The 15,194-nt window shown below is 41.0% G+C and overlaps 1 protein-coding gene across 1 annotated transcript; it reads left to right on the top strand.

Annotated features, from left to right (window-relative positions):
- The first annotated feature begins 6,764 nt into the window (after positions 1-6,764).
- LOC142956582 (vimentin-like) lies at positions 6,765-12,321 on the top strand. Its single transcript, XM_076098236.1, has 9 exons — positions 6,765-7,294; positions 7,630-7,690; positions 9,958-10,053; positions 10,330-10,494; positions 11,353-11,478; positions 11,616-11,836; positions 11,950-11,993; positions 12,082-12,167; positions 12,280-12,321. The coding sequence occupies exons 1-9, from the start codon at positions 6,765-6,767 to the stop codon at positions 12,319-12,321; spliced, it is 1,371 nt and encodes a 456-aa protein (XP_075954351.1).
- The last annotated feature ends 2,873 nt before the right edge of the window (positions 12,322-15,194 follow it).

The following is a 15,194-nucleotide window of genomic DNA, read 5'->3' as shown; positions in this document are numbered from 1 at the left end:
AATCAGGACATGTATTTCCCGGAAATATGCACACGTGCTGGTCCTGCGTGTGCTTTTAGTCTTGTCTATGGTTATTTTGTTGTAATGCAGCTAAAAATGTGTTGTGTTTCGTCACATACATCATGAACAAAAAACATTTCTTGCAGCACCAGACCAGACGTGTGGTGATTGAAGAGAGTTGTGCCTCTTATTTCTGCTTGAATGTGGTCACAAATGTACAAATACACACATTAACTTGCTGTCTGTTTGATGGTGGCTGAGGAGACCTATCGCGAGATAAAGTCAAAAATGGAATATAACAGTATACGCAGATAAGTACAGATGGTGACTGATTTAATGCTCCTGACTGCAGATCACTGTATTATCTATTATTATACCACAAGTCATCAGTTTCTTATTGATTATAAGGTAATACATCAGCGAAATGACTGCCAAGGAAAGATTTCATTGCTTGTTTGGGTTCAACCAGAATGCGAAATGTATTTTTGGTGATTACCATTTCCAAAGACATCTGTAATGCTCTCAGGGTTTAACAAAAGACTACTCTCTGTATGGCAATTGAGTACTGATTATTCTGTGAAAACTTAAATTCTTTATAAAGTAGCCTCTGACAGAATGTTGTTTTTGGCTGTAAGAATTTTGATTCAATATTCAATAAACCATGAATCATTTTGTTTGTATGGCGTTTGTAGTTGTCATACTGCTTCTCTCCAACTCAACTCCCCAAGTCACATGTTTTCTGTTACAAGACATCATCAGGTTTTTTCAAAACTCTTTCCAGAGCTAGAGGACACAACACAATGGTTTTGACAAGCTGAGAAGTACTACATGACTGGTAAACGCATCAAAGTCTAAAAACAATTAAGTCAAGTGCACCTTTATGTGCCAAGTCAAATTTCAGGATCAGATTTATGTAATTACGATTTGTGCTTGCACTTTTTAACATCAAAACTGTTCTTCTGTTTCTTCTGAGTTTCCTTTACTGTATAAATAGTGGAGGAGCATTGAGCAATTTAAGAACTAACCTATAAATAGATTAAATAGTTAATCTGGGTCACTTACTTTTGCTCTGAAGGTATTTCCAGAATTATTTAAAAAACTCCTCTTACCACCCAAAAGAAAAAACATTCCGTCCGCAGAATGATAATAAAGTTTTTTTTTTACCTGTTTCCCAAGCTGCACCTCTGTTCCCCAATCAAAACAAAGATGGCGGTCCTACAGCTACCTGAGAAGTATGGCCCAATCCCTATCTCCACCCTTACGGACTCACGGACTGTCAAATCATCGAGTGTTTGAGGGCTCTCTCGCAGACATTTTGAGCCCTTTATGATGCTGACTTTGCCCAAGGGAATTACCCACAAATCATTGCAATGTGACGTTAAACACGGGATAACCAGTGGACGCATGGAGCACAAAAAGGTAAACAAAGAGGACGGCTCCCGTGTGTTCAGCCTGTCTTATTAAATTTACTCTGAAACATTAAGGGTTAAAGCTGGAACAAAAAAAAAAACATGAAATCAGAAGATATTTATATATTTATTCATAAAATATTTGATTTTGTCATTGAAGCTGTTTTGACAAAAACAAGTAAATAAATTATCTGAAATTACCTCATCTTGTGAGGAAAGAGCCAGGAAGACGTTCAAATCAGGGAGTACAAAGTATAAAATAAATACCTACAATTATACATCACATTTTTTGTTGTTTTGATGGTAACGTGATATGTTGCAGCAAAGTGCTGTCCCATTCCTATTTACACCATTTAAAGCCCTCACAGTCTCTCACACACAACCACTTACCAGGTGGCGTCAGTAAATCCTTGAGGGTTCAGGGTTTGAGGCTTTAGGGGGGACATTGGGATTGGGCCTATGCAGAGTCGCGATTTGGAAAAATCTTTCATAATTAGATTTTGAGGATGCTGTAAATATCTCATTGGCACCGGTAAGTGTTTTTAAACGTCCTACTGGGGTTATAAAACCTCCCCAGTTAACTTAGCTAATTATCTCTTAGAGACAATAAGGGTTACCCCTGTGACCCGGATGTTAGCTACATCATTGGCCCTCTAATGTAGGTGTGTCTTGTAGTCTGTGACAAAATTTCCCTCAGGAGTTACTGAGCTGAAAGAGAATGAATATTGGACAAAAACACATCCAAATCTTTGCTATTGTTGATCCCTATCTGCTGAACGTGTACATAATCAACTGTTTGCTAGTTCGCTCTACTATTAGCGTGATGATAATGTCAATAGTGTTTTCTTTTTTAAAAGCCTTTTTTTTTTTTTCAATTCACAAAAAGAAATCAGTTATCTTCCGTGTCCTAGAAATTACATTTGGGGTGAGATTCACACTGGTGACAATAATCCCATTCATAATGATCTCTGGCCTGTGGTGACTTCTGACTTTCGGATATTTTAAGGATATTATCTAAGAGAAGCATGTGAATCCTGAATGAGCCCGGGGGCTTACGATATGCTGTTCCTGCTTCAACTCCAGCCCAGCCACTATACTCACTGGAGGTTTCTCTCAAATCTGTTTAAATGATCATGTCAAGGTGTCAAAACAGATGGTTTACATCAATACTATTCTGACATTGTAATGGCGAGGTATTAATAGGTATCATAAGGATCTTTTTTCTTCACACTTGAAGGGTTTGTCTCACTCTTATCCACTCATCCTGACGCAGGTGAGTGCACAGAGGAGTCATCTGCAGCTGTCGGTCGGTCTAGGTGATGCCCCCTGATGCAGTCAGGCATATGTAAGTGACACCTAATGAAGGACTGGCTTGAAATATGTGTGACTAGAGGACATTATCCTTGAAATGAGTATGCTTCGTTTTTGGCTGGGGATAATCCATTTGATAATTTGAGGCTGTATACTTGACAAATTATACATGATGTGTTTGTGCTAATGACAGAGGCAAATGCTGGGAAGTTATTCTTTGCCAGTTTCCCCTCCTGGTCCCTGACCCAAACACGCACATGCAGAGGGAGACAAAGAAGGAAGGAGACAAAGAGAGTGGGAGCGGGGTCTTTACAAAGTGGCCATTCCTGGAAACTTTCCAAGGGTTTTGTCAGTCGCTATGGAGATTTGGGAAATAGCCCCAGCAGTCTAATTCCTCTGTTGTTACTATGGCCGAAAGGTATCCAGTGTAAAAGCTCCATTCCCCCCGAAGTGAACGCTGGTCCTCTGTTCATTTTGTTGACCACTGAAAAACTTAACCACAGCAGATGGAGGAAAGAAAATTCCTCACACTAACCAGGTAGATGAAGTATCAAGATCCTTTACATACTTACTCAAGCATATAAAAGTACTCTATTACAAGTAAGTGATAAGCTGTCCTTCTTTAGTAAAGGTACATATCAGCAAAATGTACTTAAAGTTTGCTCATACTGATGCATCAATGCACAGGCAGCCTTTTACTGGTGTAGCTGGTCGAGGTGGAGCTAGTTTGAACTACTTTACATACATTTAGGTAGTTTCCAGACAATCCAGTGGTTCCCAGGTCGGGCTCCTACAAAGGCTCACAAGAAACATCTGAGGGATTGTGAGATGATTACGCAAATCTGTATTAATTTTTTGGTCGTTGGATTGATTCTTCGCTTTATTGTGAAAACATTGTGAGATTCACCTCTTTGGGCCTCAAAACGTTATTTCAATAAAGAGAAGTTAAGAGGGCAAATGTGTCTTTGGTGGAACTGCTAATAATTTATAGATGCATAAAATCACGCACATATGTGACAAAAATTAATTGTGGGCCCCCTGGCATAGACCTTTTCACATTTAGATTTACTTCAGTCTGATGCATTCACTGAGGAGCAACAAAGACATGGTGCTGCACTAAATCTGCCATGTCATGACCCACAAAGAAGCCAGACAATTTATCAGACCAAAAAAAGTAACTTAATACAAGACAAGGACACACTGTTGCAACCTGCACACTACAAACACTCATTGTGCAACATTATAATCAGTATAACTCGGTGAACAGGACAGCCCCTGAATCTGTCTCGGTCTTGGTTTCAACTCTGGCAAATAATGTTGGGCCGATTGCTATGGCTACCGGGCGCGCGGGTCGGTGATTCACCATCACGGGAGGTGAAACAAAGGATGCCTTTTTGCTGTCCAGTCCCTGCGGTTTTGAAGCGATGACACCCCAGAAAGCAAGATCTAACTTATCTGTTGCCCCATGCCTTTATATGCTGACTGGCTCTCTGACTAATGTTGACTCTTATTTGTTTCTTCTTCTAGTCCTGTTGTACATTCTTTTTAATGATCTCCGCTGCAGTGTGGTTGCTTTGGAGAGAAAAAGGAACCTCAGCAACAAAAACAAAAGAGACAAAATGATAAATTCCAAATATTGCCAAGAATGGGAGCTATTTGGCCTAAACTATGGCAGTGGCAAACACGGGTCTACAAACAATAATTTCGGCCTACTGACTGCATTCTGTCGCTGCAGTTAGGTGACAGATCAGCAATACACAATCCCTGCTCTGTCTGTGACAATCCCGGCCTCCTCTGTCTGTCTCTGTGGCCAGCACTGGCAGGGCTGGCTCATAATGGGCCTGGGAGAAGGAATTTTTGCAGCCCCCCCTGCCCCTAAGCGAGTGTTGATCATGTGAATTTCCATTACCTGTTTTAGTAATGGGATTTTACTGTGGATTTAACACCACTGGCATTGATGCATTTGCGTAGCCAATACTTGAAATCAAGCTTTTCTGCATAAAATCAGTAGAGATCTCAATATTTCTTCTACTGCAGTACTTAACCAATTCTTACTAAGATACATTGCTGTCCCGTGATAAGAAACTAATATGACAGTGTGCATTGGGTTTAGTACAAAAGAGTGTTTGGGCCAGGCATAAGAAGAAAAAATTAGATGCCATTTTGAGAATAACAGGAAATGTCAAGAATAAACATTTAACTTTTTAGAATAAATCAAACTACTGGTGTTAGCGTATTTAATGAAATGTAGATGTTTGTGGTGTGGTATTGCTTCTTTTATTTACGTTTGTAATAAAAAAACAACTAAATGTAGATATGTGGGTCACAGAAAAATAATCTGTTGTTGATCGTGAAAATAGTGTAAGTAAACTTAATTGTTTAGTGCATACTCAGATGAATAACAACAAGGATACAAGTAAAATCCTTAACTTGTCCTTCATGTTACTCAGACAAAGCCAGACTGTAGTTTTTTACAGCCTATGATGTTTTCACAAAGATCAGACCAGCTCACTAAGTAGCTTTTCCCCTGCACAGTCATATCTCGGTGGGGGCAGCATGCCAACTTCTAACCACTGCAGCCACCTGAACCCGCAAGACAAAAATGTGAAAATCCCTGCGAAAGAAATATTTGTGCATTTACGCTATCTAGTCGACAAACATCACTTCTTTCATGTTGTGTAAAGAGCACTGTACACCCAGAAGCACCAGAGCAGTGAGGCTGAGGGGTATAGAGTGTCACTGGCTCAGCTCTGCTGCCCTGCGCCTCCCTACAGTCACTGAATCTCAGCTAGTCAGCAGCACTGCAGCACTGACAGCTCTGTGTGCAGAGACGAGAGAAAGAAAAAGACACGGAAAAGACAGACAGGGAGAGAAAGAGTCTCTTCTGACATGTCTGATATGTTTATTATTTGCTGCAGGTCAAGTTGAGGAAAAGGGTGACTGAGGAGAAGCTGATAACATAAAAGGCTGCGGCAAAACCTGCTGGTGTTGGATGGCTTTGAGTTGTACCACAAACCTCACTGACTTTCTCTCTTTTTCCTGTCTGTGAGTGGGTGACCATCAAAGATTAGCGGGCAGCGCAGACGAGTTGCACGCTTTGCCCTTTGCACATGTCCTCTAAACCTGATTCACAATTGTGAAGATGCTGACTTGCACTTCACTTTCCCCCCTCAAGTATTTCACATAAAGCATAGTAAAGTGCATACATGCACTCACGCCACAACTGATAAAAAACAAGTATTAGCATGGGTGGGGGACAGTTTATTGACGAGTCTTATGTCACAGTGCTTCATACAATAGATTGGACAAACCCATGCAGTGTGAAAATGCGTGTGAAGTGCATGTCTATCTGATAGCCAGGAGGAGAAAGAAATTGATTAAATGGAAAAATCAAATATCAGGAAGCAATTCTCAGCGCTGCATTGTGTCACTAATCTGGATTGTGAGGATGAAAAATGGACAGAACATGTGGGGAAAAAAAACCTCTTTTCTAACCAGAAAAACACAAAATGTCTGTCTTGTCTCAATATTCATCTTCTGTATCCCGACAAATACTAAGTCAAACTTAAATTGTTCTGGGAGATCAGACCCATACTTGTTCAGGGTTTTCTATTATTTGTGGACAACAACATCCAAAAGAAATCCTCAAAAGAACTATGAATAGCCCAATCTGCACCTCCTGACACTCACGTGCTGTTGTTGAAACCAACGCAATTACCCAAATGTGATTTCAGCTCGTGCACAGTGACATCTTTGAAGTGACAGTTTATGCCAGACCCTTAAAAAAACAATACTTTATTGTGCGCAATAACGGTTTGTCCTACTTCGATCCAGGATCTTTTAGGTACCTGACAGACAACCTTCTCTTGCTCCTTTCTCTGATTGGACAATCCAAATGTCCGTCAAGTCCTCGTAGAGCCATTTGCATGATGAGGAGACTATAAATCAGGAATGATTTAGGAACCGCCTTCCTAGGCGCACTCCGCTGATGCAGTCGGGACAAGAACAGCACCGAGCTTACTGTGAGAAAAAGATCCCAGGAAGATGACTTCTTATAAAGTAGGTCCACAGTCTTCTTACAGGAAGATGTTCGGTGGAGAGAGAGTCCCGGCCAGGACCAGCTACTCCAGCCGCCAGTTCTCCAGCCCGGTGCGCTCCTCCCGGGTCTCCTACGGGCTCTCCTCCGCCCCGACAGTCTACGCGACGAAGACCCAGCGGCTCCGGAGCAGCGCGGCCATGCCCCGGCTGTCCTCCGAGAACCTGGACTTCTCCCTGTCCGACGCCATCAACAGCGAGTTCATGACGAACCGCACCAACGAGAAGGTGCAGATGCAGTCGCTCAACGACCGCTTCGCCAACTACATCGACAAGGTCCGCTTCCTGGAGCAGCAGAACAAGATCCTGCTGGCGGAGCTGGAGCAGCTGCGGGGCAAAGGCACGTCCCGGGTCGGGGATCTGTACGAGGACGAGATGCGGGAGCTGAGGCGCCAGGTGGACCAGCTGACCAACGAGAAGGCCCGGGTGGAAGTTTACCGGGATAACCTGGTAGAAGACATCGACAGGCTGAGAGAGAAGTAAGGGGGGCGTCTCCGATCTCTGTATGATGTTAAAGAAACTCAATGCAGATGTAATTACGTTGTGTCCCTGAACCGTTATTGCCAATATGCGGATGTTCCCTTATTATTCATCAACTTCTTCTAGCTTTAAGTTTATATATGCCAGGCGCTGCGCAAAATTCTGAACTTGAAGTGTTGCCGCAGCTCTCTGTCTGAGTTTATTTCTCACTGAAATGTTTGTCATGCGTGAAGAAGTAGAGGCAAGGCAAACAGAGCTGAGGAGGCAGAAAAAAGGAGATCATGTCAGTTATAAAAAAATAAAAAAAGGGCCTGCTTTTTGTCTGTCCGTGCAGGTTGCAGGAGGAGATCTCCCAGCGAGAGGAGGCTGAGGGCACCATGCAGAATTTCAGATTGGTACAGTATGATTCACGTGATGAAATAAAGTGTTTTTCACACTGTTGGCATCAGGTACATCTTTGTTGTGTTTAAATGTGATAGATAGGAATCTTGCAAAGAGAGCGATAAAAGGGAATGACCTTAGTTTTAACAGCAGAAGATGCTGATGGCTCCTCCTGAGCACTGCCCTTCTGTTATTCCTGCTTAAATATCACTTTAAATTGATGACAAGTGACATCAAAGAGATGAGATAAACCTCAATTATCTCTGCGTCTCACTTGTAACAGTTATGTGGTGTAAATGTCCATTTTCTCCCCCATGATCTCGATCTAATTATTGCTCATGAGCTGCAGAGACTGGAATGCACTCTTCTGGTGGCACAACAGCAGATTTGAGCCATGATCTGAACTGAGCCTGTCCTGGTACAAAAGGCCAAGTTGTGGCTGTTGAGTTAAGTCAGGCTTGCAGTGAGAGGAGATCTTTTTAAGTCTGACTGGTCACACTGAATGAGCTGGACACAACAACAGTGTGGGCCCAATGTGGTTATCAGAGCGAGAAGACAAGCCACCATGTGATCCGGCTGTCTCGCTCTGGGAAAGCATCCGCACGTAGACACGTCACTCGTTATCGGTTTGTCAGTGATTGTTCCCGATCACTGGGTTTATTGGTGATTAATGAAATGATGAGGGGTAATGCAAAAAAGTTTCAAATGAATGTCACCGGACAAAAAAAACAAAAATATGCATTTGCATAGCTGCAGATATAAACAAGTGTCAACTTGAATGTGCTTTTCTTAGGGCATGCGGTATGTTATCAATACATCGCACCATCGTGACCTTGTCTATATGAATGGCAGGAAGGAAGTCCCCTGTGGTCTGTCCCTGCCACGGTGGCACAGAGTCAACAATGCAGGGCCTGCAGCCGGCTCTCGCTCGGTCAGGCAGACAGTCACTCTTCCAGCCCAGGGCCGGTTTGGGAAGCCCTGCTGAATGCACACTTTGTTTGTGGCATTAGAGCAGGGGCAAAGCTCCTTCATTTGCTGATACCTCAATTACCAGCCTGCCAACACCCTGACAAAGCAAGGCGGTCTGCTGCCACAGCCAGTGTGTACGTACGAGAGATAGAATTAAATAGAAGATAGAAGGATGTTTGGAATACAATACAATGTTTTACATTATAATGTGTTTTTTTTTCACAAGAGAGCATTTGCTTTATGCTTCATTCAGTAAAGTTATCAAATGGTAAAATGCAGTAATTGCTGTATCTTAAACCACTCAGTAACAGAGCTTATAGTGGAATGTTTAAATTTAGAGACTTTTGGATAAAAAAAATGCAGTTAGGTAACAACAACTGGGATTAAAGGCCTCTTGAATAATGCTTTGTGGCTCTGGGAGCTCTACAGTGACTCCTTTTATTAAATCAAATTCATTTAGAAAGAACAATCTCACTGATTTCTTTTTTAGACCTTTATCCCAGAAGTAATTGGCTAGGCAGGTATGCGGCTTGTTTTACTGTACAGTAAGTGTGCACCATTTGACAAACCCCGGAGAAGTATTAAGAGTCTATACCTAAGTAAAAGTAGAACTACCATAATATAAAATACTCAAGTACAAGTTAAAGTCCTGCATTATAAGTTAAAGTAAATAAATATGCTGAAACACAAATTTCAGATGCATGGTTATATTATCAATCATATAGTTTTTTTCCCTGGTTTGTATTACTTAATGTAGTCATTTGTCAATAAGTAGCCAAGTTCTACTTTATACACTACTGGGTAGTTTAAAAGTAAAACACTGCATCATATTTTATGACCTCATCATATAAAATTCTTAATTTGAAAACTGATCAGTAATTGAATGTCAAAGAAGTAAAAAGTACAATAGATACCTCTATAATGTAGTATAAAGTATACAATAAAAATACTCAAGTAAAGTTCAAGTACCTCAAAACTGACGTTTAGTGCAGTTCCACCACTGCCAATCTGCCTGTGACGTACTCGAGGACAGTGGCCTAAGAGGTGCTGCGGTATATACAACACATGAAAATCACGAGAAAACATCTGCAGTGACACTCGTCATGTGCCTGCAGTTGATTTCTATTGGATGCATGTGTTTGTGACTTTGCCTTGCTGAACAACGGGTCATTTTGTGTTCGCGGCTGTTGTGTGAGTTACGCCTGTACAGCGTGTGTGAAAGAGTATTTTCCTTCTATGTCAGCAAACACATAATGCATGATTCATGTCACCTTCACGAGTCACCTTCTTAAGAGTCGGTGTCACTACACAGGATGTGGACAATGCTGCCCTCGCCAGACTGGACCTGGAACGGAAGGTTGAGTCCCTCCAGGACGAAATCATCTTCCTCAAGAAGCTGCACGATGAGGTAAGCTTCCTTTTCTGTGTCTGAAGCTGACCCAGTCTGCTGTGGAAACACGGCACATGTACTGCCTAATAAGCTTAAGGCACCCCAATGATTACTGGACCAAATCATTTGAGGTATTTGTTAATCTGGCTACTGGCCAGAGTACCAAATCGGTAGGGTTCAATGCATCAGAGCAATTTAAATGCAGCCAGGAAAGTCATAGAAAAGTATGGAAAAGGACATTCAAATAAAGAGTTTATGTACTTGTACATGCCAGCTCTATTGATTCTATTGCAGGAAATGCTGGAGCTACAGAACCAGATCCAGCAGCAGCAGCATGTGCAGGTGGACATGGAGATGGCTAAACCTGACCTGACAGCTGCTCTGAGAGACGTCCGTCTGCAGTATGAGAACCTGGCCACCAAAAACCTCCACGAGTCTGAGGAATGGTACAAATCCAAGGTAAAGACTTTCCACAAAGTTGGAGAGAAAAAAGGTTCAAGAAATCCAAAAGCAACCGAATAAATGTATTAGAGCACATTCTGCATATTTTATTTTATTTATTTACTTGTATTTGAAAACCATTATATATTGAACTCACCTGACTCTGCAGATCCCCTTAACCATATGGAGCATTTTAGTGCCTTTCAGTTCTTTGTTTTGGTTTGGTCTGGCCCCCAACTTAACTGTTTGGGTCCAGTTTCATGGCCCTTGTCAGCAGTGTTTTAGGCTGCAGTGGGCACTACCTGCACAGCACCAAATGACTGACAAAGTAAGCAACTACCTGGTGAACTCTGAGGAGCATTTAGCAGCCAAGGAGACTTATATTTCCCCCAGGACTTGGTAGAGACCAAAACAGAGCTAAAATAGACTGAATATTGGACTGACATTCATCAGGGGGCCAGAAACACAACTCCAAATGCATGATAATGTTGCTCCTCATCCGCTTGACCTGTTAACAAGCGACTCTTTGGTAACAAGTTTGCTGGTGTGTTTACAGCGTGTTTCCAAGTGGCCAAAAAAACCAGCTTGTTTTAAGTTAGATTTTTGTCTTCAAAAGGCATTAAACAAATGCTGCAAAGAAGAACTGTTCCTTCTTTATGACCTTTTAACATTGGAATGTAGTGAAATGTGTTGCCTTCAACCACCAAGCAGCAGTGTAACGTCTACAAGCCGTTTGTAGCCACATCTTTCATTGTTTACATGCTTCACCCTCTCTGCCATGGACACTTTCCCTCAACCTCTGACTCAGCATTTATTGAACAGTTGATTTTTCAGTTCTTCCCCTTTTCTCTCTATGTTTGTTACTGTGGTTGCCAGTTTGCTGACCTCACCGAAGCTGCAGCCAGGCATAATGATGCGTTGAGAGTGGCCAAGCAAGAGGCCAATGACTACAGACGCCAAGTTCAGTCCCTTACTTGTGAGGTGGATGCCCTTAAAGGAACTGTGAGTATACAACTATAGGCTTACACTGTATTACACTGTATTTTATTTTCACAGGTCTTGTATGCAAAAAAAAATTTATATTTCAGTTTTTTTTACTGCCTAAGTGTAATTTTGTTCCCACTTGGCTGCCCTCCCAGAATGAGTCGATGGAGCGCCAGATGAGGGAGATGGAGGAGAACTTCTCTCTGGAGACGGGCGGTTACCAGGACAGCATCGGCCGCCTGGAGGAGGACATTCACAACATGAAGGACGAGATGGCTCGTCACCTCCGGGAGTACCAGGACCTCCTGAATGTCAAGATGGCCCTGGACATTGAGATTGCCACCTACAGGAAGCTGCTGGAAGGAGAGGAGAACAGGTGGAGGATGAAGATCTTCAAAAAAGTCCAGCTGATAGATGTGTTATGAATATTCATGTCATGCATTAAAGACACCCATGTTGATTTGTGGACTATACTTTCTCTATTTTCAGAATCACCACCCCACTGCCAAACTTCTCATCTCTGAACCTGAGAGGTAGGATCGCCGTCTGCATGTTGTCACAGCAGGAATGTTAGCATTGGTTATTGAACAAAATAACACACTAATTTTCTTTTTTTGTCAGAATCAATGATTGATTCCAAACCCCATTTTGAAGCTACAACAACTAAGAAGGTTCTAATCAAGACCATTGAAACCAGGGACGGTCAGGTAGGGTCCATTTCAAGTGATTTTCAATCAATGAAGTAGTTTTCTGTTGGTCATTTTCGCTCAAACACACAGCCTTGCTCACCTTTTCTCTGTCCTCTACATCCTCGTTCAGGTGATCAACGAGTCAACCCAGAACCACGATGACATGGAGTAATGATATCTTTGTCTTTGCCAAACAATCAACAAAAGCAATATGAAGAAACATACTTCACCAGGGCTACAAGCAAGCAAAGAAACGAACAACACAAAAAGCAAACAGCTTAAGAAAAGTGCCTTTATATGTGATGATCCAGAAAGCCTGTTAGTTGACACAGACTGTATTTTGCTTCCTCCTCTGCTGAAAGTATTATCTTTTGTTACATTCGTTTAGACACAGTAATGAAATCACCACAACATAGAAATCCTTATTGAGGTCTGCAAAAATCTTTATTTGTAACAAAAGTAGTGTTTTTGATCAATACAGCATGCACACTCCAGGAAATCTGTCTGCTAAAGATGTCACAATTGCCTGTTCGCAGCAATAAACCAGTAAAACTGAAACTCAATACTGTGCATTAGGTGTAATACTTTGCTGGTATTTGCTGGTAATACTTTTATGGTAATAACGTAGAAGTAGTAAAACAATGCCTCATATGAATAAATATTGGAAATGGTCATTATTTTAGAAAATAACATCCACATGTTTATGCAGTCTAAGACTTTCTTATTTAGGAGCTTCAGCAGTCCCTAAAAACATTTACCTACACAAGAAGGACAAAGTATTAAAAAAGGTCTGTTGTATTTGACAATAGGTTGTACATGTGTATCTAATAGACTAGTGTGCAGTGTCACACTTTTGGAGTTTATATTTGAATAATGATAGCTTAGACTTGGTGGATCTATAAGCATCCCAGGTACAGCAGCCTTGACTCTGTCTTCCTGAAAAGGAGTCAAGTCATACAGAGTAGACAGAAGTAACAGTAGAATAATTACAATATTAAGTAAAATTAGTACCAATATATATTATGGATTAATTACAGCTGCTAAATGGAACTTTGAGATGCGATTGTTTTGTCAACTGCTGTTTCCAATGTTCAGGGTGAACTTTGAAACTCAACGTTAAAGCCAACATGTGTTCATGTAGATCATGTGACATGATTGAAAGCTCCAGAATGCTTCTAAATTGAACTTACGGTAAGATTGTTTGTCAACAATATGTTAAGTAACTATTAACTGTAATAAGCTTCAACAATGATCTGCCACATGTTTATTTGTTCGAAATACTATAATGTGGTATAAAGGTTGAGTTGCATCGTAACATATTTTAGATGTAACTAAGTACATTTCCTTAAGGACTGTACTTAAGCACAATTCTGAACTACATGATCATTGTCATTTATTGATACTTTATAATTCCACTCCATTTGTAGAATATTGCATTTCAGCGTGCCATATTCTAGTCAACGTTTTACTCCACTAAATGTATGTTATAGTTACTTTTCACATGAAAAACATACGATTGGTTCATAAATAATGATGCATTGTGAAAGGTTAAACTACCCAACAGTATACATGTAAAATTAACTCCCCAGCAACCAGCTGACAGCAGCCTACTTCTCACACAAATACTATAACACTGCAAGAGGCCATCGGCACTTTTTACTTTTAATACTTTAGTGCATTTTGCACTGCTGTACTTTTCTTTAAATGAGATTTTGAAAGCAGGCGTCTGTAATTTAGTTATTTTACATTGTTGCATTGCTACACTTAAGAAATAAATAAATAAATAACACCATATACAGTATGTCACCTGGATCAGTCGATAGTGAAATTAAATTGCAATAGTATCAACCAGTAGAGGGCAGTCACTGCATATTTAGAATATTTATTACACAATATATAGAATTCAAATACTTTCCACTAAAAGCTATTTTATCATTTATCGTGTGGGAAGTATAAATGTGTAGCTTCAGTGACATCTGCCCATTACAACTTGTTGTGTAATTATGTAAATATTGATGTCAATGTGGCATTGAAGAAAGGTCAGAGGGTCACCAAATGCATTATGGGTAGTTATCTGGGGACAATGAATATAGAAAGTAACCTTCTTGGAAATCCAATTCTTTAATGCAGTGTGTGCAAAGTTGACTTCAAAGTGAGGCGAGACAAAAGTCCCATGCATTATCCAAAATGGAAAGTCTTCATTCTTTGGGGAGTATCCAATTCATTTGGGGGCAATTTGTCCAGTAGCTGGGATATATATATATATATAATTATCTGAAAATTGTGGCTCCATGGGGGCACTTGTGGAGAGCTCATGGGTTACCTGATATCTTGCTGTTGACCAAAGTGAAAGCCTAAACAATTTGCTGAACGCCTCCGCCATCCTTACGTGAGCATCTATTGTTGCTTATAACAGAATGTTTTGTGAAAAGCCTTCGTTGCCACAGTCTATAGTGTCAGAGTTTAATGCAAAAGCAGGCAAGGGTCCTACTATGCATTATACTGATACAGAGAATCGTATATGGCTTACCGGGACTAAAGGCACAACAATAACATTTAAAGGACAGCTGGCTGAGATACTGGGTTTCAACCCGGGGGAGGCGGTTGTATCCCCCGATGATATACATGGAAGGATGTGCTATGCTCCTCACCCGGCCGACATTCATGCAGGTCGTTATAATATATATGTTTATAGTGACATAGTGGATTATCAACTTGTGGGTGACAGCCATGTAGCCTACCGCTCCTGAGGTGTATAAATGTTGCTGATGAACAACGAAGTATCCCCACTCTGACTTATGACAGCCGCACTACACAGCTCTCTCGAAAAGAGTTATTGGTGATATTGAGATATCGTTAAAAAACGACCAGAACAAACATATACATTTTTCACACAGAAAGGTTATTGTCAAGCTGCACTTTAGACCGATAAAACAGTTTTTCTAAAGACTATAGGGGAAAGATGGCGCATACTCCATACATTCGCTATGATGTCAGATATATGGCATACTATATGAATCAGGCCGGTGGAGATTTACCAGGTTT

Source organism: Anarhichas minor, unplaced genomic scaffold (genome assembly GCF_050575085.1).
Source record: "Anarhichas minor isolate MPS153535 unplaced genomic scaffold, ASM5057508v1 ptg000024l, whole genome shotgun sequence".
NCBI lineage: Eukaryota > Metazoa > Chordata > Actinopteri > Perciformes > Anarhichadidae > Anarhichas > Anarhichas minor.
The sequence above is the reverse complement of the archived record's forward strand: the minus strand, read 5'-3'. Positions and strand labels throughout refer to the sequence as shown.